This window comes from Terrapene carolina, unplaced genomic scaffold, assembly GCF_002925995.2.
Source record: "Terrapene carolina triunguis isolate 2854851 unplaced genomic scaffold, T_m_triunguis-2.0 Scaffold33356, whole genome shotgun sequence".
NCBI classification, from domain to species: Eukaryota; Metazoa; Chordata; order Testudines; family Emydidae; genus Terrapene; species Terrapene triunguis.
In genome coordinates, this window is record NW_020697707.1 from 1,644,736 (window position 1) to 1,669,241 (window position 24,506).

The 24,506-nt window shown below is 45.2% G+C and overlaps 1 protein-coding gene across 1 annotated transcript; it reads right to left on the reverse strand.

The window, feature by feature from the left end:
• Positions 1–1,262: 1,262 nt before the first annotated feature.
• Positions 1,263–17,066, reverse strand: LOC113409432 (neuronal acetylcholine receptor subunit alpha-6). The gene is made up of 6 exons (XM_026663332.1): positions 17,000–17,066; positions 10,263–10,402; positions 8,886–8,930; positions 7,209–7,318; positions 6,123–7,101; positions 1,263–1,683 (listed from the first exon to the last, which is right to left on the reverse strand). Exons 3-6 carry the CDS (start codon positions 8,910–8,912, stop codon positions 1,561–1,563), a joined length of 1,239 nt encoding a protein of 412 aa, XP_026519117.1. The 5' UTR covers positions 8,913–8,930; positions 10,263–10,402; positions 17,000–17,066; the 3' UTR covers positions 1,263–1,560.
• Between the last annotated feature and the right edge of the window lie 7,440 nt (positions 17,067–24,506).

Consider the following 24,506-nt stretch of genomic DNA (forward strand, 5'->3'; position numbering starts at 1 on the left):
ATACTCATTTGAAATAAACCATCTTTTAAATAACCCTAGTTCTTAAGTACCTGCTAACTGTGTTATATTGTTCTTTTGTTATAAGAAATTGCATCAGTTCAGGAAACTGTGACAATCAGAGCTTTGATCTACATATTGCATGGATCTACCACACCTTTTCACGTGAAAGAGGCAGGCTCTTCCATTGCTTGTGTCGCTAAAAACATCCATTGACTTCAATGGACATTTTGTCTCTCAGTAAGGAATGCAGGCTCGAGTCCTTAGGAACACATCCAGGCAGAGACCTTGTGGTAAACCAGCAAAAGGTGTAAAAACCCCACATAGGCTGCAGTTTAGCAAAGCACTTAGGCTCAATTTACACACGTGTTTAACTTTATCCACTGTGAATAATCTAATTGAAGTCAATGGGCCTATCTGCAGTGCAAAAAGTTAAGCCCATGTATCTTTGCAGGACTGAAGAGTGTGCTTATGTCCAGTTGACTTCCATGGAACTTATTCATAAACGTAAAATTAAGCCACGTGATTAACAGCTTCACTGAATCCGGGCCTTAAGTTGGATATCCACAATGCAGAAGATGGAGAGCTTTTTCCTGAATTGGGTCCACGTTAGCCTGTTTCAGGGGTAGTCAATTATTTTTTGTCATGGTCCAAATTTCTTGGTCAAAGTATAGTCAAGGTCCAAACTTCAGAGAAAATAATAAAAAATTAACAATAATGATAAGTAAATAAAAAGATTTCAGGGTATGTTCAAAAGCATCTAGCGAGTGGGATTTGGCTCATGGTCTGCCTATTGACTACTCCGGTCATATTTTGTTTTTTATAGTACTTTTATTCACGTTGGTGGCTTCACTGTAAGAATACAACAAAACATCAACGCATTCAGCAGGATTGTCGTAGGTAATCCGAGTGCTGTAGTGAAGTACTAAGTGGATAGAAAGACAGCAAAACAAACACATGCAATGTTTAGGGTGCACTTGGGAGCAGAAGCAAGAGAGCTAGAATACAGTAGGCGGGGGATTTTCCAAGGGCCCAGCTCTGGCCTAACTCTGCCTTCAATGGAGGCAATGGTAAAATTCCCACTAGCCTAGCTCTGCTTCTGTTGGCGTCAGTGGTTACCATTGACGTCAATGGGAGCAAAATTAGGCCGACACTGGGGGCTTTTGAAAATCTCCCCCTAGATAATAAGGAGCAGGAATTGCCACAGAGGTCCCCAAAGGGATCATGGGTGTATGTGCAACGTGCCCAGTCATAGAATGGTGTCATCAGCCAGGTGGAGAGACGGCAGCCCGCCGTTGAAGTCAGTCGGTGGGCACTCGACGATGATATGTGACAGTCTGAAACTGACCTCAGGATGGAATGCCTTCTCTCTCCCTGTGACTGTTGGAAGGGGAAGCCACACCCTGACCGCTTAGCCAGAGGGAACATCACCTTAACAGCAGCCCTTTGCAGATGGACCCTTGGAGGATGGGCCGAGTGTAACAAGAGAAAGTGGAGGGGATGGGTGGAGCTCCAAAAAAGTAGGGAATTGGACAAAACAAAAACCAACCAGCATTCTTGGGATTATGTGTCTGCTATTAGTGGCTGCAGAAATAACCCTCCTGTCCCAAACACACAGAGAACGATGAACACCCAAAGGAACACCCTGTCTATCACCATAGCCACGTATTTCCAGTCATCCTCCACCTGCAATGCAGAAAAGAAAGGAAACACCACATTAAACATACTATGCATGTGATGGGTGCATTTGATCCCCTGCTAGAAATAATTGTACTGAGTAAGGGGCTTGTGAGCATCGGGAAGAAGAATATACACGAGCTATGAAATTTACAAAAGTGACGAATGCTTGCCTCAATATTTGGGTGCTCAAAGGGGCCTGATTTCCCGAGGGTGAATGCTCAGCACTTCAGTGTGCCCAAAGCTGGGCTCTCAAAAGTCACAAATGACTTTGGAAAAATCTTGGACACAACTGTAAACCCTTGGCCAAGTTTGTAGCATCTCTTTTAAATAGGCACATCCGCTGCAAACAACAGAACCATGGTAGATGATAGCCGTAGCGTCAGATTCTGTGTCAGGTACACCCATGTAAATCCAGGATAAGTGATGAACTGGAGAGCAGAATGCGACTCTAGGACTTCAAGGCAGGGAAAAAATATGGGCTATAAGAATCAATCTCATTAGTTCAGGGTTAGGATAAAAACCAAAAAGCTCTAAAACCTCCCACAAAAGGAAAAAGTAAAAAGGTTGCAACAAATAGAAAGCAATTAGTCAAGCCGGTGAAACAAATGGAGTTCGTCCTCCAGATTTCTACTGGTGTAACAAAGAATTTGGCCCAACAGCTGATTCAAGAGACAGTTCCCATCTGCGGCCTGATTCACCACTGTGATATTACAGAGTTATCCTGGTCAAACGCCACCAATTTCAGTCCAAAATGGGGAATCAGACCTGTAACGTATAGCGAAGTTCTTAAATGATTGAGCCAAGCATGTGCTCAAGTGCTTTCCTGAATCGGGGCCTAAGTGCTCTCAGGACAATCAATGGAATACACACCAGACAGGAAGCTCTTGCCCTTTAAAACCCTGCATTAAACCAGCTCCAGCTATTAGTAGCAAAACCATCACATTCAAATTCAAACACAGCAGCAGCAGCAGCACTTACGTAGAGCCCAAGACTGACACGGTGCGTTTTGTCTCTCTGCCCTGTTCTCATGCTATTTCAGGCCAGCACATCAGCAGGATCTACTGGAACGCACAGGAGAGAGGCTGTTTCTGCAAGATTTCTAGCCCCGTTTTGCTGACAAGTTCAGAAAGTAAATATAAACCATAGAGAAGCTGTATCCAAACCAAACTGACCCACCCAGGCCTTCTGAGGCTCCTTTTCACTAGTACTTAGCCCTGGAATATTCATTTTTTTGTGGCTAATTCTGAGCTGACATTGTCCCTTTCATGTCTCCTTCCCTTTTCAGCAGCCTTCTCCTTTTTATGTGCAGGGTTGTGGTAGCCGTGTTGCAGAGAGACAAGGCGGGTGAGGTAATATCTTTGAGTGGACCAAGATCCGTTGGTGGGAGAGACAAGCTTTCGAGTTACTCAGAGTTCTTCTTCAGGCCTGGCAAACTAACTCTGAATGTCGCTGCTAAATGCAAGTTGGACCAGATGGAACTACTCATGCTAACCAATCTGCTCCACCTGGCATTTAGCTGTGAGGCTGGGAGGTCCTTTCCCAGCCCGGAAGCAGAGCTCAGTGTAAGCTCAGAAGCTTGTCTCTCTCACCAACACAAGTTGGCCCGATACACGACATTACCTCACCCACCTCGTTTCTCATTTTTACGACACTTTTGCTCCTTCCAAAGGTTGCTGCTGTGCTCTGTGTGAGTGCAAATACAGCCCCGATTCCTGTAACCCTTTCAAAGTGCTGCTGTCCTTTGGACACCTTCCAGCCTTCTCTCCACGGCGGGCCCGAGCAGCAAGCAGTGTTCTGATGAGTACGAAGGGTTAAGTCAAAGCTTGCCCAAGCATTCCCTCCCCCCTGCTTTGAGCAGAAGCAAAATGCCCCTGTTTTTCACTTGTAATACGTTTTGAAAGGCTGGAGCCGGTCTCTTGCGATTGATGAAGAGCTGCTGATGCTCAGTTTAAACCGAGAATGCGATTTAAAGTAGTGTTAAGCCGTGCTGCAAGTGCACAAAAAGAGCAGAAGCGGTTAGGGAGTTGTTCGAGGTGTCTAATCTAAGGGGCATGTTCTGGCTGCTTTGTGCAGCTCCCGGGAATCAAAGCTGCTGTCATCTCGGTTTAGCTAAAATGCACCAGTGAACCTGTCTGGGGATTGGTCCTGCTTTGAGCAGGGGGTTGGACTAGATGACCTCCTGAGGTCCCTTCCAACCCTAATATTCTATGATAGCGGACAAGCACTGGTTACATAGGTTGGTAATGCAATGTTACACCGTGCAGGGAAAGACATGCATGCCACACCCTTTCAAAGGGTGGCAGAGCCCCCATCCCAGCATTCACTTCCTCAGGTTCCAGGCAGCACTCTGGCCTAGTGTGCCAGAATTCCTGGCTGCAGAGTGGCAAGCCATGGGCACACCTCACACCATGGCCCTGCCCCTTAGGGCTGGCAGCAGCTTTCAGAGCTGAGCTGTCTGGGACAGTTCACACCTCTTAGAGCTATCATTTCAGGCTGCCTGCAGACTCAGGCAGGCGTCAGTGACACTAGGTCATATTTCCAGGTTTTTCATGGCATCCACAAGGGCTAGAACATTTTTTTTAAAATGGCAGCTGGGACTCCGTGCTCATGTGACTCCAGGAGTCTTAGGTATGGCCCGTCGTGCCTTTGTCTTAATCTGGCCCTGCTCAAAAGCCCCTACCCTTACGGGGAGTCAGCTCCTTCAGAGCCACAATCTGGCCCTCTGCTCACCTTCTCTGCAAACGTTGGTGGCCAGATGGTCAGCTGGCGTAAACCAATGAAGCCGCATTGAGTTCAGCGGAGCTGCCCTGACTTACACCAGCTGAGGATCCGGCCCTTGAGTTCCTAGAATTCTAAACTGCGCCCTCAGAGCATCACGTCCTAGGACAGCTGTCTCGGTTCGGATGAAAGATTCATTATTCTGCACAAGCAAACCCAGGAGCCGAACACCGAGTCTTGTTTTTAAAAGCCTCTTAATCTCCCCACCCCCAAAACTGCTGGGAATCCCAGGCAGAGGGAGGCACGTACCTGAAGCCCGGGTGCCTATCTCAGAAAGGGGCGGGGCTTAGCACTCACCCCTCAGCTTGGCCTCTGGTGGGGAGCCACCTACCGTGATGGCTTCTGTGAATCCCATTCCAGTCTAAGGCGCCTACTTCTCCCCATTCGTTGCATAGGGAGCTTAGGCACATAACCCAGGCTTTGTGAACCCCAGTGATTTTCTAAGGGCCTAAACATGACGCTCAGCATCACGACACCTAAGTTTCTTTGTGCCTCGAACCCTAAGTGACTTGCCCGAGGGCACACAGGACATCTGTGGCAGAAGTAGGAACTGAATCCAGGTTCTGCACCTTAATTGCACCTTAACCTTCCTCTCAGCACTTTTTAAGACTGAGCCTCTTGTGAGCGAGGGGTGTAGAAGGAAGCGTTACAATCCATTATAATCGCTGCCAGAAAGCAGCATGCAAGGAAGAAAAGTCCCTTGAACTCCCAACGGAGGAGTCCTGAGGCTGCTACACAAGATTACAGTGTCAGTTAAAGCTTGCAAGGAAAGCTACGGGGGAGGGGATAGCTCAGTGGTTTGAGCATTGGCCTGCTAAACCCAGGGTTGTGAGTTCAATCCTTGAGGGGGCCACTTAGGGATCTGGGGCAAAATCAGTACTTGGTCATGCTAGTGAAGGCAGGGGGCTGGACTCGATGACCTTTCAGGGTCCCTTCCAGCTCTATGAGATAGGTCTCTCTCTCTATTTTATATATATATATATATATATATAGGCAGGCCACAAAATAGTAGACTGAGGTGATACTGCACTGGGATCCTAGGGAAGAAGGAGGGTTTCTACCTATAAATTGGCAGGAAAAAAGATGCTAATAATGGATGTGGGTGGCAAAGTCTATGATACCTTAAATAAAGAGAACAGGGTTGGACAGCCACAAAGAAACAGAGACTTCTGCAACCACAATTTTCAAACGACCATTAGTGATTTTGTTTCCTCTGTTTTTGGGAGCCCAACTTGAAACACCTTAAAGGGGGCCTCATTTTCAGAAAGTGGCCAGCACCCACCCTCTGAAAATCAGGCCCCTTTTAAGGCGTCTCAAGTTGGGCCCCCCAAAATGGAGGCTAGCAAAAATCACTAGCCACTGAGGAAAATGTAGGCCTGTGAAACGATATAAAACGCTGGTAAGAGACTACATGGGAAATCTGAACCTATGTACATGGGTGGGCCCATTCTGGGAGTGGAGTCTATGAACAGAGACAACGGCAGAACTCTGAACACTAAGCAGCATGGGGCTTCATAAACAAACCACTCCAAACAACTCTGGTAGCTTTTTGGAGAGTTACAGAACAGCACTATTGACTTCAATGGGACGACTCATGCATGCAACCGCTCCATGCCAGGAGTGGAGGGTTCACCATGCAGCCCAGGCAGTGGGAATAACCCTCTTACCTCTTTAGTTTCGTTTTGGCCCCTCATGTTTTCAGCGATGAACTGAACGTTGCTAATTACCTCGCCCACTTCAGCGGAGTACTTGACGTGCTCCATCCCCCATTTCATGGGCTGAGGGCTCAATCTTCTTTTGCCGGTAACAAGTGCGTTCACCTTGTCACAGTGGCAGCATCTCTGCTCCTTGTATAATTTAAAGTCTCCGTATTGCTTCATCTTGCTAGATTTATTGGCAAGCCCTTTCTTACTCTTTTTAGAGCTGGCTTCTTTCTGCGGCTCTAGAGGTCTCGTCATCATCAGGACTTTAGGCAGGAGCTTGAGAAAGACGCTTTTTACCCATTTGGGCATGGTGTGTGTGGTTGGAGTCCTGTAATGGATGTTCAGCACAAACACTGTGATGACAATTGATAGGGTCACAAATATCATGGTGAAGAGCAGGTATTCGCCAACCAGTGGAATGACCAGAGAGGTTGACGGGATTGTCTCTGTGATCACCAACAAAAATACCGTCAGAGAAAGTAGCACTGAGATGCAGAGGGTCACCTTCTCACCACAGTCAGATGGAAGGTAAAAGACTAATAGAGTTAGGAACGAAATGAAGAGACAGGGAATGATCAGATTAATGGTGTAAAACATGGGTAGCCTTCGGATATAAAAGGAGTATGTTATATCTGTATAGATCTCTTCACAACAATTATATTTTATATCGTGTTTATAGCCAGAAGCATCAACTATTTCCCATTCATTGTTTTCCCAAAGGTCATTCATATCCACTTTGGATCCAATAATCAGGAGGTCAATTTTGGCTTTGTCATATGTCCAGGAGCCAAATTTCAGTGAACAATTCTGGTGGTCAAAGGGAAAAAATGTGATGTCCATAGGACAGGAGCTTTTAAAAATAGCAGGTGGAGTCCAAGTGATCATCCCATCATATTTAAGAAGAGCTTTGGTCTTGCTTTCGACTTGAAAATCCCCAACAGCACTAGAAATACAAATGACACAGTGTAAACAATGCGAACAAGGACGTGAAACAGCATCTTATATAAAACGGTGACCTTTGACAGATGGCAAACGTAAAAAGCACTATACTTGTTATACAAGACGATATCAGGTTTCCAAATTTTATCCGCCGGCACTCGAACAAATTCAATTCCACCATATTCCATTGGATCCCATCGCAATTTATAGTCATTCCAAATCTAAAGGAAGGAAAAATAATTATTTTAAGCCTAGTGTTTTCAACTCGCGCGTAAAGATTTGCCTGGAAAAGGTGCGGTGCACCACTAGAAAGCTACGGCTCAGCACTTTGTGAACTTTGGGACACAATGCAACGTCTTAAGTTAATTAACTTAACAGTCCTGCGTCCAGTCCACAAGAGTACTGCTCATGTTTACTCCATCCTCACTTGCATAGGGCTATGGCTCTAACTACTGGGGATCATTCACGTGGCCTGTCTTCTGGCTTGCTGCTGCTCCATAGCCACCAGCCACGTTGACCTATGTGAGTCTCATGTGGAGATCCTTCTGCCATGCAGGCAGGCGACACAGGGCCTGCTGTAATTATGATCACAGTCCTGCCTAGAGGCCCAACCAAGGTCAGGGCTTTACATACGCATTCAGGACAGTCCTTGTCTTGGAGGATTTACAGTCTATATAGACAAGGCAGGCAAAGCAAGGGAGGGGAAACAAAGGCACAGAAAGAGGAAGTGATTGATCCAAGGTCACCCAGCAGGTCAGTGGCCGAGTCCCAGCCTAGTGCCCTTTCACTGGAGCGGAGCACACCACCTTCCTGTGGGGCCCACGGCCAAGCCTTTATACCTACTTAGCAGGGTAGAGCGCCTTGTCTGGGCCACACAAAGAGTGCCGTTAAACGTAATGGCTGAGCTTTCCAAAGCAGCCTAAAGGAGTTGGGCACCTAAACTTCTCACAGTCCCTCTGTACAGCCAGCCAGACAGACACACACACACGGGAGAGAGAAAAGATGTTTTTACCCTGCTAGGAAAGCATACAAGTGAACGTTACCTCCTGCCTCTCTCTTTGGTGGCCACGGCTCTTTTTGTTGGAGCGAAGGGCAAAGAGGCTGCAGGAAGCTACGCAAGCAGTGCAAGTGGGGATTTACACAGGAAGGAACGGGTGTGCTGTTGAGCAACATCCCAGTGTTTCCCTGTCTGCACAATATCTCCCGGAATGTTTGGAAAATCGGAGAAAATTCGGTTGCTCTGTTAAGCACCCAAAATTATTGGCTTCCGGATGAATCAGGCATTTAGATTGGTTTTAGGAAATTATTCCTGTCTGTGTGCAGAGCTGCATATTTAATTGTCCCTCTTGTGCACAGGCCAAGCCCAATGACATGAAATGTAGCAGATGAAATGCACAGTAACACAGTGGGTGGAGAAGAATACACAATAGAAATGTGGGAGAACCCTTTGCATAATTTCAAATATTATGGTACTTAAGTTATAAAACCTTTCAATTGTGCCCTTGGTTAGATTGAGTTCTCTTGATCTGTGGGCTGGTCTACACTACAAAGTTTGTAGTTAAAATTTCATGCTCCATGCAATGTCATTAAGCTGACCCAAGTACACCTTGCTAGGTCGACGAAAGAAGTCTGCCAGCAATGCAGCTGCTGCAATGTTTCTAGTGCAGACAGTGTGTTTCTCTGAAGACACTATTACAAAAGAGATGTTTAGTCTTTAGATCGAATTCACGCCATTCAAAGCCCAGTGCTGATGCAAAACACATACTGATGCGCAGTGCTGACACTTACATGTCGCAGCCACAGGTTGGTTTCCATAATCTGATTGACTTCATCCTAGAGATACATAAATCGATGGACACTTTTCAATCCCACACATCAATTACAGCATCCGGAGACAGTTACCGGCTAGCCCAAGACAGACAGGAACCAAAACACACATAGGTCTTGATCCAGCAAAGTCCTGAAGTACATGTAGTCAGTGGGACTATTCGGACACAAAGTTACACAGGTGTTTAAGTGCTTTGCTGGGTTAATGTGCTGCATCTACACAACACAACACACAATGCAATGCTTTGTCAACATTAAGGAAAACTGCACCAGTGTAACTACGTCGATGTAGTCATGCCAGTGCAAACCTCTAATGTAAATGCACTCACTCTAGTACTGAATTCAATGGCTGTTGCATTGGGGCCCTAGAGAGAGATTGCAGAGGCTTGGGAACATGCGTTAATTGCAGACAGCAGCCTATCTGTGAGAGCTTAGGCCCTGTCTACACTACAGCTGCTACAGTGGCACAAGTACGGAGCTGCCGCTATGCCCGGTAGGAGCAGAGAATAGACGCTCCCTACGTGGACAGAAGGGGTTTTTCCCATCAGTGTAGTTAATTCACCTCTCCAAGAGGCAGTTACTAGGATGACAGAAGAATTCCATAGACCTAGCTGTGTCTACACTGCTCGACCTAACTACAGCACTCAGGGTGTGACATTTTTCACAGCCCCGAGAGAGGTAGCTAGATTGACCTACGCTTTAGGTGTAGACCAGGCCTTACTTCGGGTGGGTAATAAAAGTTAAGCATTTGGGGCCAGACTTTAAAGGTCTTTAGGTACCTAAAGATGCAGCTAAGTGCCTAAGAGGATTTTCAAATGCACCTAGGCCCATTGGGAGGCAGGTGCCTAGGCGCTTTTGAAAACCCCACTAGGTGCCCATGTATACCTGTAGGCACCCAAATACCTTTGAAAATCTGCCCCTTAGTTGATAAAATCCAAGAGGCTGGCTTATGATTTTTCAATATCCAAAAATATATATAGCTCCACTTATGTGTCAGTGTGAGTGTGTGTGTGAGAGAAAAAGAAAACAGGAAAACTCCTTTAAACCATCCCCAAAAGAGTACAGTTTAATCAGATTCTGCACTTGTACGTCTTGAACCGTTAACTCAAGAAACTTCTAATCATCTGAGCCTTGAAGATTACAGAACTGCGTCTACACAACATGCAAAGAAAATGGCAAGGTCTGTACACACACGAAACTTGCAAATGGCTATTTGCATGTGCACCCACTCTGATTGCACATGCAATTGTGTGTGTAAATTATGTGCATGCAATTGTGCTTGTAAACTTCTAAAATCAGCACCCATGTATCTATTAAGCATTCTGTAATTAATCTTACCACATTTGCAAGCTGTGTAATTGCCACTTCAAAATGTACTGTCACAGGATCAGATACATTTTCCACCGGTCTGATGAAGTGGTTGTAATGGGAGAAAAGTTTTTGAAATAACCGTTCTTCTGGTTCACATGCTGAGCAACCTGCATTGACAAAAATTAACAGAAAGCAGTTGCTGAAGAGGTGGGAAAGAGGAGAGAGAAAATTTCAGGCCTGATTTTCACTGGGTCCTCAACCCAGCCTCCACTTGTTAATGCAGACTTTTGGTGCACTGACACGTGAATGCACAGTTTTGATAGAAGAGGGCTCCTTAAGCTAGCAGATAAAGGCATAGCAAGATCCAGTGGCTAGATGCTGAAGCTAGACAAATTCTGAATAGAAGTAAGCTGCAACTTATTACCAGAGAGTGTAAATAACCATTGGAACAACTTGCCTAGGGAGGATGTGGTGGATTACCCAATTGTGACATACCAGGGTACAGTCTAGACTAATGAGCAGCTGTGTCACTTCTGGCCTGCAACCTTGGGTGCCTTACAATGCCTTGCTGAAGTAGCTTCCACCTGGGTGGCTCACAAACAGCCTTCCAGCATGCAAGCCACATCCTGAGTGTCTGTGTGTAACTACAGCCTGCCAGCCACATTTGGGTTACACTCTGGCTCTCACCAGCCTGGGTTATATTGCAAGGTGACCCCAACACACCCCCAGCCCTCTCCTGGACAATACAAATTATTTAAGGTCTGTTATTTCTTTAAAAGAATAACATGCACACAACTTGCCATCCCAAAAGGAGTTTCCCAGACACTTCAGTTTAAACACATCGGATTAGATAAACCAATAAAACACGTTTATTAACTACAAAGAAAGATTTTAAGTGAGTACAAGTAATGAGGCATAAAAGTCAGAAATGGTTACAAGAAAAATAAAGATAAAACGCTTACTGGTGCCTGACTTAAACTATATTAAATTCAAAGCAAAGTTCTCTCACCGTGCGCTTTCAGCAGTCTTACTGAACAAGCTTCTTAGGTCAGGACTGTTTCTCAAGGGGCCACCACATGAAATTAATAGGTAGCAGGTTTAAAACAAACACAAGAAAGTATTTTTTCATGCAACGCACTGTCAACCTCTGGAACTCCTTGCCTGAGGGTGTTGTGATGGCCAATACTATAATGGGGTTCAAAAGGGAGCTAGATAGATTCATGGAAGATAGGTCCATCAATGGCTATTAGCCAGGATGGGCAGGAATGGTGTCCCTAACCTCTGTTTGCCAGAAGCTGGGATTGGGTGACAGGGCATGGACCACTTGATGATAACCTGTCTGTTCATTCCCTTTGGGGCACCTGCCATTGGCCCCTGTCGGAAGACAGGATATTGGGCTAGATGGACCTTTGGTCTGACCTAGTATGGCCGTTCTTACGTTCTCTCAGAATCCAACAAAGGCTTCCTTTGTCACTTCAGGTGCTATGAAGGGCAGGAAGAGAGAAAGGGGCCCCTTGGGGTGTTTGTCCCTCCTTTGTATAGTTACAGTCCCTCTCTTGAAAAACATTTCTAGCTGGGCACTAGGAGAGAGAGTCTATGTGGAAGGATGTTCCCTGCTGCTTTTTTCCTCACCTGTTTGAGCTTCCTTTGTTTCCCTTCCTGCCTGGTGACTGTTTATTGCTTAAATGCAAATTAAGCAGAACACACATTCCTTTGTTTAGAACAGACTTGTTTGCCAACCTCAGTTTGGAACATGTGTTAATAACAGCACACAGTGGAATCTTACAACCTCATATATAATGTTGCCACTTATTTTATCAGGATGATACTGATCAGCAAGTTATGAGTTTTAACTTATCAGGTATACTTGTACAAAAATTATTACAATAGTCTGTAGGGTGTGAATGCAGGGGTGCATTCTGTCACACCATCACTTGAAGTCTTTAAATCAATATTGGATGTTTGGTACTATTAGGATTATTATTAGAGCTGGTCGGAGAATGGAATTTCCATTCATTGAGAAATTCTGAAGTTTTGAATGGTTTTTTTTCATTCTGAATTGGAACAAAAAGCTGTATTTTCATAATTTCCTGTAGGATGAAATCCCTCCAAAATTTCAGTCCAGAACTATCAAAAATTTTCAATTTGGAACTACTGAAACATTTTGTTTTGATAAGGGCAAAACATTATAGATTACATTTATTTTATATTAAACAACATTAAAATATTTTAATATGAAGTCAAAACAAAAAGGAATTGAAAAGATAAACAAAATGAAATGTTTCAATATGACTGAAATCAAGAAACTCAAAATAAACTGTTGTGACTTTTTTCCCGTTGAAGATTTTGTCAAAATCTTACAGTGAAAAGTGTGCCTATGAAACTTTTTGATTTCGATGAAACTGCTTTTTCCAACAGAAAAACTGTTCCATCTAGAATTGCAAACTTTCTCGAGGATCCTCCGGTGGGATAGAGCCAGTGTAGCGCTCCCTGCAGCAATGCCCTCCTCCTGGCCAATGGTACGCAGGACTGGATGTGGCCAGGTGCAAGGAGGCATAGCTAAGGTATTCCTGCATCCGGCTGATCCCTGTCCACTGTAACAGCTCCTTGGGGTTGCTGACAACTGATGTAGATCAGATCAGCCTTTAGGCCTCTCTAGTTTGCACTGGAGACTGGTCCAGCATCTGGCTGGTTTCAGAACTGGAAAACCACAAAGAGGGCTTAAAAGAACCTTTGCTTTCCCAGCCCCCCCAGTTTGCACTGAGTCTGCTCAGCCAGAGAGGGGACTTGCAGCCTCAGTGGTTGTACTGCACTTAGGACTGGTGCCTCTGCGCACCACCACGATACCGACAGGAAAGAAAAAGAGTAATGCCAAGGGTTGAATTGCTATGGAAACGAAGGGTGGGGCTGGGGAGCCAGCGCAGGCCTGAGCGCTGACGTTATGTGCTCACAAAGGCCCATCAGGAGGGGGACACTGTGGAAGAAGCCTGCGGGGTGGCCTCACATAGAGTGTAGGGCAGCAGCCTAGCCCAGAAGTGCCAAAGGCCCATGTGACGCTGGCAGACCAGGTGCCAGCTCATGCCAAGGCCCCAGGCCTCACTGAACGCTGACAAATGCGTAGCTGGAAACCAGGCTGGCTCACTATGCGGTAGCATTATCAAAATAGGTATTAGATGTTAAGTTGCTAAGAATGTGTCTAGACTTTATAAAGTGCTTGTAGGATGCTGCCTGTATTAATCTCACCTATAACCTCTATAGCCCGGGGTATAAAGTTACACGGAGCGTTTGCATTGCAAACCTCTGTATTTGTGTCACTCACCAAATAGGAAAAGCAGCACTCATTAAGGTAAAGGGCTTGTCCAGCATCCAAGATGGCCCATTGAAGGCAAATGACGTATTGTGTAGCATCAAAGGACAGAGACTTTGTTGACTGCATTGCTAACTCTCTCCAGGAAGAAGACACATACGCCTGAATTTCTCTCGTTGGTTTTGTACCCTGGAGTGGAGGGGATAAAAATCCCTGAGAAGGAGAAAATCTCTTTTACGCTGTCTGGATTCTGAGGGCAAGGAATCCTAAACATAAACATAGAGATCCCTATGCCACTTGGCAGGGGTTAACTCTGAAAAGTCATTCAGTGCTGACAAATTACTACAACTCTCTGTCACTTTTTGAAACCATACACTGAAGTCACTTGTGTATCTGTTGCCTGCTTTAAATAACTCATTTCTTTTTCCTAACTAATAAACCTTTAGATAATTTATTGCAGGATTGGCTATAGGCATTGTCTTTGGTGTGAGATTTAAGGAACCAATTGATCTGGGGTAAGTGTCTGGTCTTTTGGGACTGGAAGCAACTTGAATATTTTGTGATTTTGTGACCATTTATCACATAGTCCAGCTGGCCTGGGTGGCAAGATAGACACTCCAGTCTAAGAGGACTGTCTTTGACCCATTCTAAGACTATTGTAATATTTTGGGAGTTCACATTTGTTAGTGGGTTGGTGAAATCTAATTTCACACAGTTAGGGGTGTCTGCCCTGAGCCACTCCAGACAGCGGGGTAAACTGATACAAGGAGGAAAGGTCAGAACCACAACAGGCACCAAGAGCTACTGCTGGTGCGTGAGTGTCTAGAAGCCGTGACTAAGTAAAGACCAAGTGCTACGAACCATTTTGGAAACTGGTGAGTGCACCCCACTGGTAGCAGGTGGAGAGACAATCTCCATCCTTTTCGCTAAAGTCTTGTCTACACATGGGATATTTACAAATGGAATTCTCATTACTGTTATCACCGGTTCTTCTATACCAATGTTAGCACCCACTGGAGTCCGAGCCCTGGAGAGAAAGAACGGTCCAGTGGTTAGGGTACTAATTGGGTGCGGGCTGTGCTTCAGACTTCCTGTGTGACCTGGGCCAAGTCGTTTAGCCTCTCCGTGCCTCAGTTTCTCATCTGTGAAATGGATATAATACCACTGCCCTTCCTCAAAGGGGTGTTGTGAGGATAAAAATGTTAAAGAGCATGAGACCCCATTACTATGAAAACAGGGAACATACAAGTACCTAAACTGAATAGATTAGCTCAGCTCCTGCAGTTGGACCTAGTTTTATCCCTGATTTGACTGTACTTCCTGCCAGCAGGTTTAAATAACATGGGGTGAAAATAGGTCACTAGAGCCTTGTCTACACTAGGGCTCTGATCAGCACTGAACAAATCCTAAGAATAGTGGGAATTGCTCTTTAAATCATGGTAAATGTTCCACCTTAGGAGTAGGTAACACGTCCCTCTTCAACAGGTGACGCCACAGCCAGAAATGTAAATGAGGTGAACGAGGACAAATATGATATGCGCGTCTATCCTAAAGCAGCCCATTGCAAGGCATTCCATTGCTCAGCTCTTAGGTAGATCTCATACACTTCATTTATTTATTTATTTCAAGGGTGCATTTATTATCTACCCAATAGATTACATCCATTAAGGCCAGAATTTCACCCACTAGTCCTGCAGCAAGCCCCCTGACTTACTGTTGAACTGAAGCACATCTAAATGAAAGACACCCACACTTCATTTCAAGACTGCAAGTGATGGAAAATGTACCTCACTCATTGGCAAGCTGTTCCAACTCTTAACTAGCCTCATCTAAACATTTGCGTCTTACTTTCAATGAGATCTTTGCTGACTTCAGGCTCCAGGCATGGCTCAAACTGAGCTACGCAGCCTGTCATTGTCAAAGACGACGTATCATTTGTAGGCCCACTGTTGCTATGCTTTGAAAATGACATTTCTTCCTCTAGGGTGAAATAAAATCAGCCCACATTTGATACCAATATTAGAATCTGAAATGTTGGTAAATAGGATTTTTTCTTCCATTTATGGACAGACATTTTTAACATTCTACCTATGACCTTATATTTTGTTATGTCTAATCTGCAAATTCTAGAAAAGACGGTTCAAATAATTATTATATATTTTTTATGTTTGCATATTTATTGCACCTACTACAAATGAAATGCAATCGCTTTTTCAGTTCTCCTGTCTCTTTGGTCACTGTCCCGTGAAACCATGCTGTCTGTAGTTTGTAAGTGGAGAATGAGCTGCTCCTCAAAGACTCTTGGGACAAAATTCAATGTTTCCCCACACTGTTTCATTTGCCTCTAAGGAAGAGTGAGCAAAAGCGATACCTGCCATCCAGAGTGACAGAGATTAAAGAGGAGTGAGGTATGAATGAGACCAAGAAGAGCATGTTTGAAATATTCTGGATAAAGTACAATAGCTATTGTCTTTTTAATGGTCCTGGCCCTAGATCTATAAGCTAAAGTAACATTTTGAAACAAGATGTTGTTCGGCAGGTAGGTGTTCCGAACTTCCCCAGTTCCAGGGATTTCATTTATTTTCACATTTGTCTCAATGTTAAAACCCATTTTATTTGTACCATATAAAGTGATATGGTAATTCACAATAATGGAGTCCTGGTGACTATGAAGGGTGGGATTTTCCAAAGTTTCTAAGGCCTGGTCTACACTAACCCCCCAAGTCGAAGTAAGGTACGCAACTTCAGCTACGTGAATAACGTAGCTGAAGTCGACATACCTTACTTCGAACTTACCACGGTTCAGATGCGGTCCACACGGGGCAGGCAGGCTCCCCCGTCGACTCCGCGGTACTCCTCTCGTTGAGATGGAGTACCGCAGTCGACGGCAAGCACTTCCTGGTTCGATTTATCGCGTCCAGACCAGACGCGATAAATCGAACCAGGAAGTTCGATTTCCAGCCGCCGAACTAGCGGCTAAGTATAGACCAGCCCTAAGTCACTTGGGAAGGACACGTCCCTTTGAAACTCAGTGATGGCTTCTGATCCAAAGTCATGCAAGTGCTTTTGAAAAATGTATCACACAACTGAAGCTAAATGACTATTTAGTGAGAAATCTCTAACTTGCATAAATATGAATGCAAAACATGCACAGAACCCTACACCTTTAGCCCTTGTTAGTTAAGCAGTGGCTTAACACTACATCACTTTATCTCCTATTTTCCATGATACTCTAGAGGCATTTTCTCATTGAATCAAACCAGAATGAAATGTTTTAAGAAAACACATTCTTAACATTTGGTTTAATAAACAACCACATGTTTATATCCTGGACTTTTACACAAGGTTATTTTAAGTTAAACAATTGGTTAAAACTTTCAATCAAGCTGAATCGAGGAAAATAGGAGGAGGAAAGGGCTAAATCGATTTCTCAGAGACAAGCTAAAAAGAAACCTACCTTTAATCAAGGACACGAACGCATATGCCCACAGCCAGAAGCTGGAATAAAAACATCCTAGACACTTCTCCGAAAGCATTGTCCAAACAGGACTACAACTCCCTTTTGAGAAGAGAGGTTTCGAAAAGCAAAGGAACAGGACACAAGGTGCAGGCGACCCTCAGTTCTTGATCGGTCTCGGTGATGTAAAGACGTATTTCAGTTCTGCATTCAAAGCAAAATCTGCAGCCAGAGGATCATTACAAACCGCGCACTGTCGCTCTGACTACTACCAGGAGAAGAGAGCTCATGCTGTGTGCAGAAAAGGGAACAAAACTGATTAGTGTCAGGTGAATCGCCACATTTCCTGTCACCCTCCACCCCTGCCAGGGTCTGTGTGACAAAGCAAGAGCAGAAAGGGAGCTGTGTTTGTGGGAGGGGGGAGATCACCACCAGCCCTTAGGAAAGCCAGACAGCACTCCCACTAAGTCGACAACATTTGCCCACAAGCAGCAGATCTAACTGTTCTTTGGTGTGGCTTCTCCACAGATCCTGCGTGTACATCTAGCAGGATATGCAGGTGACCCCCCCTCACTTTTCTAGATGGGGAGCTTTTCTGCAGCGGGAGAAGTGATATTATCTAGGTTCAATAATCAGAAACCATCTGAACTTTGAGACAGATATTGCATTACATGCTATAACGGCTCATTGTAGCACTGTTATGATTGTACAGTAGAGCCCACAAGGTGCTAGGTGTTTTCCAGACATTCGAGAAAGATGGTCCCTACCCCAGCAGCTCACAGTTCCAATGCCCTGCTATAGTGTTATATATACAGTGTGGCACATGTATCACTAAACCTCTGGTACTGGAGTGGATTCACAGAGTATTGAAAAATCATCATTATTATTAATTTGGCAGGCATGCCTAGCGGTCCGAACGGAAAGCGGGGCTCCATTCCAGCATACATTGTATTTATACAGAGTAAGAGACAGCCCTTTGCCCCAGGCCCCAGCCCTGCAATGACAGACACACGTATGACTTTATGCTCAGTGCGTAATGCCATTGACTTCCCCCACCCACAGCATATTAAGCACGTGTGTCTTTGCAGGATGAAGGTTTATGGAGACAGGCCAGGTAAAAGGCTGGAGAAATAATCACCTTATTTTACAAATGGGGAACAGAAGCCCCAAATGTGGTTAAAGACACCTCTGCATAATAACTTCCTATCTAGATGGTTGCTCTAAAAAAGAATCCCTGTTGTGTGAGATCAATCCAGTATAAACGACTGGCTGAAACAAATACTATTAATTTCCACACGTGACATGCACTGATGACAGAAACAGAAGAAAATGCCTTTGTAGTACAGAAGCAAATGCTATAGTTAAGGGTGAGAAAGTATTTCTGTTCTAACCACCTCTTTTCAGTTGCTAATAAATAGACAGAAATGTAGAGGTTGGGGTGAAAAAATAGGTCTGGGATATTAGCATATAAGGTGATGTTTGAAGTGGGTGGGGTCACCCAGGGATCAAGGAAAGAGGGAAGAGAAGACCAAACAGGAATGCTGAAAGAGAGCCCATCCAAAGCCCACTGAAGTCCAGGAGACTTCAGTGGGCTTTGAATCAGGTCCAGAGAAAGGAGGAGGAGGAACAGCCATCAAAATGGGTGAATTAAAAAAATTCCAGGAGGTTAAAAAACCTAAAAAACAAAATGAATTTTTCTTCAACTTTTTGGTTCCAAAAACGTTTTGGTTGACCCAAAACGATTTCTCTTCCAAACTTTTGGTATTGCCAGTGAACTGAAAAATCAAAGTGGGTGAAGGAATATCTTTTAGTGGACCAACTTTTCATATGATGTCACGCCCCTGTTCTCTCAAATATCTTGGGACCGACATGGCTACAACACTGCATGCAGTGAACTGAACAATCAGTTATTCGCACCGCTCTATTGTTGAGTCATTGGTATAACAGAGAGCAGATGAAGCCGTGGGTAACCGAAGTAAATCGATCACTTGCCAGTGGCATGTCTGATGTACCCACCATTGTAGTATCAAGTTGCCAGATACAAGCTTTAAGAATACGTGGCTTGTCCTAGGTTTAGTCACCTCTCATTCCCCACTTTCTTAATTGCTGCAGAGGGATCATTGACTCAAAAGCTTCTATGTGCTTTCATCCAATGTTAATGAGCTGACTCAGTGTTGTGTGTTGAACTCATTTCAGAAGAAAAGATGGCTCATGCAAGAGATAACGTGCACTTTGACAATGCAAGAAAGACTTACAGCTGGGCAGAGCACCACAGCTGCTTCCTAATACTAAGGAGGGTTTTTTTTAGCACCCTCCCTATAGGACATCTTTGCCAGGGAGATAGCTACTGCAGCAGGGATATGGTTTTGGCTGTTAGAAAGCCACAAGATCTCTATTTTATGAGGATCACGATAAACTCGCTATGTACTCTGTAACTTTCAATGTTAGGACAGAATGATGGTGCTTTACACAAAACTCGTACCAAGCGCTGAAGTTTGGATTCAGGTCTAGATTTGAGTCATGGCTTTTCCAAAGCACACAGAAGATCAGGGCTGGAGGTCCAATCTTGGATCATTCTAATTCATGTTCCCTCTTATAAGAAGGTGTGATCTGCCTTTTCATTTTTAAATATCTGACACAGATACACTCAACTTTCCAACCAGTTCTCTCTATTACTACAAGGCAAAGCAGCGTAGCCCAGGGCACAAGACTGGGGCACAGACATGCTGTGTTCTCTTCTCGGTTCTGCAAATGATCTGCTGTTTGACTTTGGGCAAGTCCCTTCCCTTCTGTGCGCCTCTGTTTCCCCTCCCACCCTTGGTCTGTCTTGTCTATTTGGATTGTAAACTCTTTGGGTTAGGGACTTTCTCTTATTACATACCCATGCAGCACCTAACACAATTTCAGGTGGGGCCTCTAGGCATTACCATAATACTACTAATGAACTGGAAACCAAAACATAAGAGGTTTATGTACATGCTCTGAGAAACACTAGAAATTGTATTGGACAACAAATGATTGATTCCATAGTCGGGCACTGAAAGCTTGAATGGCATCCAAAGCGAGGATAGAAGTGAACTTACCATGATCTATAAGTACCTGCCTGGGAAGAAGATTTGATTCTTTGTCACTTGAAGTTTTTAAATCAAAACTGGATGTCTCTAAAAGAGATGGCCTAGCTCAACCAGAACTTATGGGCCAGAAGCAGGAATCGCTGGGTAAAATTTGCTGGTTTGTGTTACACTGGCAATCAGACTGGAGGATTAGAGTGATTCCTTCTGGTCTTAATAATCTATGGCTTTATTATTTCATCATCTGACTTAGCCTTATCGATGAGCATGCATCTGTTACTATGATCATTGCATGACTTGCTACACACTGCTAGCCGGAGACTTTTGCCTGGTAAGAACACATGGAGGTAGTTATGTCAAGGCTGGTTTATTGCAATTCTCCAGTCTCTGGTTCTGAGTGGTTATGGCCTGGGTGCAGCTGACTCCGAAGGCAGCAGCAGTGCACAGCAGCCTCCCCCAGCCTAGCTGCCTATTGTAAAGTCTCTGCAAGGGAACTTTTACAGTGGCTGTAGAGCTGTTCCCTTAGAAACTTCTGACCATTTTTCCATCAGAAAATGTTGATTCTACATGGGAATGTCTCAGTTTCATCAACATTTTCAGTGGAAACCAGGCAGGTTTCTGATAAAAACCTGTCTGGTTCCCTGCCAGTTTCCCCACCTGCCTCCTTGGGCTGTCCGGCTCCTTGGCAGCCCACCTGGTGAGTGGGTAGTTTCCCAGGCTAGCTGGGTTCCTGGCTCACCAGATTGCCAGGCTGCCACCTGGTGAGAGTTCGGCTGGCTGGGGATCCAGCCAGCCAGTTGGGCAGCCGTGAAGCTAGCCTGGAAAATGTTTGAAAAATTCCATTTTGGGTTTTGGGAAATAATTCTTTTTGAAAATCTCTGTTCTGTGGGAAGTTCCACCTTTTAATTCTGAATCAGAATGAAAAAAGATTCAGAAAGGCAAAAAATCTCACCCAGGACAGAAACTCCTGCAGAGTTTTTCTGCTTGCTTTAAAAGTTCTGACGGCAGGGCTGGCTGGCTGGGAAGGGCTGGGACGCTGCACCAAACATTTTTTTCTCTTGCCTCCCTGCTGCTTTGTTCTGGGTGTGGATGAAGCTGACAAAGATCACTTTCCCAGCTCCCCTCACCTGTAGGAGGTGGCGGAAGGCATAGCAGGGTGATGGTAGGACAGTTGAGGAGAATGAGGAGCACATGTGGGAAGCTGCAATACCCTAAGTCTCTTTCAAAACCAAAAACACTCTGGTGGCTGCTCTAGGGACCACAGGAGAGAAAAATGCAACAGGTGCCTCCTCAAAAATGATGTCTGCCTGATTCCCTCCATGCTCCCCCACAGCTGGTCTCAGGGGTAGCTCCCATGTGTGTTGCAGGTTCAGCCAGCTGCCAACCTCAACTCCTCACCTCCTTTCCCGCAGCTCAGGTCAGAGCAGCAAGTAGCTCCTCTAGCAGAGCGCCCTTGTGTGCAAGTGGGAGCTGCCAGGAGTGAGCGAAAGAGAGGGAGGAGTCACTGCTGGGGAGAAGGGAGCTACGTCGCTTAGTTGATAGTGCAGGCATGCCGGGTGCTATGCCTGGTGCTGCCACTGACACGCTCTGGGACTTGAGGAACCACACGCTTGTCTGATGGCTCCTCGTTTCCATCTCTCTTTCTCGTGTTCCCCCACCTCTTTACAGCCCATCTCCCCTCCACAAACTCTGCCATCTTTCCTCCCATCATCTCAGCCCAGCAATCTCCAGCCCCTCAGACACACCTTATCCTTCCCTGCTCCACCTCCTTTGCCCAGCCTCCCTCGATCCAGCCTCCCCAGCCTCCCTTCCTCCTCGGGCGCTGCCCGTCCTAGCCTTGGCCCTGTCCTCATCATCACACCAAGTGAGAGAGTGAATTAAAGTCAACTCCCACTCCGGGAATTCTTGCTGCTTAAGGACAACAGCTCTGGGAATGCTGCACGCAGACCTGGCTCTCTCTTTAAACGGTGCCACACAGAGAGAGTACGGGCAACATGCGCAAGAACAATTAACAATACAAATATTGGGTCAACAGCAACACGCCCACTGGCTTCCAGGGGTTCTGGAACATTAACAATGACCCTTCTGTTCGTTTTATGGACAATCTGATCCATTACATGTAACTACAAATAAATCGTATCTTAACACCTTTAGTTTTGTATGAGAAAAAAATGACTAAAAAGGCTTTTCGGTTTTATAAAATCTATGGGTTGGCCTGCCGTGATATGAGTCTTTATTTGGTGTGATCACACTCTCTTGGTAGGCAGTCTATGTTTCTTCTGCATGAACAAACATTTTGTTGACTGTCTTTCCATAAACATCAGCTCTCCTTAATCTCAAAAGTGAAACCAAAGCTTTAAAAAACAAATACACATCCCAGGAGAAATGTAATGGAAATAAACCGCCAACTATGCACAGCATAAAGTGATGCATTATTTATACACTTGGCTATGATAACATCAATAATTTAAAGACCACATATACCGGAATATGTTTTTTTAAAGTGAATACTCACTTTTACATTGGCATTGTGCAATATCCCCAGGAATTTTAATATGACTATCATTGAACTTCAGAGATATCTAATATTTCCTAAACAGAAAACAATCAAAAGTATATAACCAAAGTAGCTGAGAGAGAAGTACTCTATTTAGACAAAGCATCTGAGGTTTATAGCAATGAGTACAATGAGCAATTGTATTTCTTTCAGAGGAAAAGCAGAGGGACGTCTATAGGGAGACGATGCAAGAGAATGATGGGAATTTGACTTTACCAGCCACTCCCAGTTCTGAAAGGGAGAGGTTCTCCTGATGGGAAGGAGGCTTTGCGGAAAAGAAAACCTTGATAGAAGCCTGAACAGCAGAGGAGATCATCACGGGTGAAGTGGGAAGGAGAAACGCAGTAAGACAGTCCTGAAAGTGGATATGCAAATGACATGAGGACAAAGATATCAAAAGCTGCTCTTGCTGATGAGACTTTAAACTAGGGCTGGAAGAAAATGTTCCCTTCAAACCATTTTTCAATGGAATATTGGGTTTTCAACTCAACTAAAAGTTTTAACAAAAAATGTCTGCTTTCCAGGGAAAATTTTGAATTGTCATTGAAAAATCTTTTGGCCCAAACCTGTAAACTTCCATTTTCAGTTATGACAAAAAAAAATTGTTGTTGTTTTCATCAAAAGTATCAGTAGAAAGCCCCCCTATTTTTGACCAACTCTACTTCAAACAATAGACATTGAGTAGTGAAATAGATAAGATACTGTTTATCTGGGGTATATTATCTAATCTGACTGTCTCCCAAGGTCCAGCATGGGAAGCCCACAAGGAGGTTGGAAATGCAGCAAAGACATGGAATTAATCTTTCTACCATATGAGTTTCCAGGGAACTTAGAGAGACACTACACACACGCAGGGGAGAGCCCAACCTACGTCCAGATGGTGAGAGACGTTTCACTCAGCTGAAGTCTCACTGAACATCAGATTCCACATAGAACAGTAATGTCCTGAATGTGGGCAAAGCATCAGTCACTGCTCAGCATTTATCTGACACAAGAGCTGCACAGAGAAGAGGAACTGAATACACTCACCGATTGCAGGAAACGCTTCGGATGGAGCTCGCTCATTATCAACATCAAAGAACTTCCAGTGGAGAAAATCTCTGTGAATGGCCTGAATGTGCTAAAACCTTCACTCAGAGCTCACATCTGATGCAGCATCAGAAACAGCACACTTGAGAGGAACTCTGTAAATGGACAAGGTGAAATCACTGATTTTGCCTTTGACCTCAACAAGGCCAGGATTTCACTCACTCACTTTATTTGCAGCTCTTTACTTAGTAAAGCTCAGAGAATCCATGGCAGTGGCTCCATATTCAAGGATGAAAAAGCTTCCATTCCAGGTCTCAGTTTGAGTGCCAATATCCCAAAGGGCTCCAGATGCACGGTCTCTCTGGTGCCTGCTGTGGAGCTTCGGTAGGGTTGCCGCGCCAGGTCGAAAAGGGATCCTGGTGACTCTGGTCAGCACTGCCAGTTAAAAGTCCGGTCAGAGGTGCTGCAGGGCTAAGGCAGGCTAGTCCCTACCTGTCCTGGCACCGCGCTGTGCCCCAGAAGTGGCCAGCAGGTCCAGCTCCTAGGCGGGGGGGCCACAGGACTCCATGCGCTGCCCCCGCCCTGAGCACCAGCTCCGCACTCCCATTGGCCGGGAACTGCAGCCAATGGGAGCTGGGGGCGGTGGTGCCTGTGGGTGGGGGCAGCGCACGGAGCCCCGTGGCCCCCCGCCTAGGAGCCGGACCTGCTGCTGGCTGCTTCTGGGGTGCAGCGTGGAGCCAGGACAGGCAGGGAGCCTGCCTTATCTCCACTGCACCGCTGACCATGAGCTGCCCGAAGTAAGCCCGCACCCCAACCCCGAGCCCCAACCCTGAGCCCCTCCAAACCCGGA

What these genes read in the sequence shown, in the direction of transcription:
- LOC113409432 (XM_026663332.1), bottom strand. Translation starts at nt 8,912, where the DNA reads ATGGAAACCAACCTGTGGCTGCGACAT. An exon ending in GATATCGTCTTGTATAACAA is followed by an intron (nt 7,102 to 7,208) that starts GTATAGTGCTTT and finishes TTGTATTTCTAG; the next exon opens with TGCTGTTGGGGATTTTCAAG. An exon ending in GCCAAAACGAAACTAAAGAG is followed by an intron (nt 1,684 to 6,122) that starts GTAAGAGGGTTA and finishes TCTGCATTGCAG; the next exon opens with GTGGAGGATGACTGGAAATA.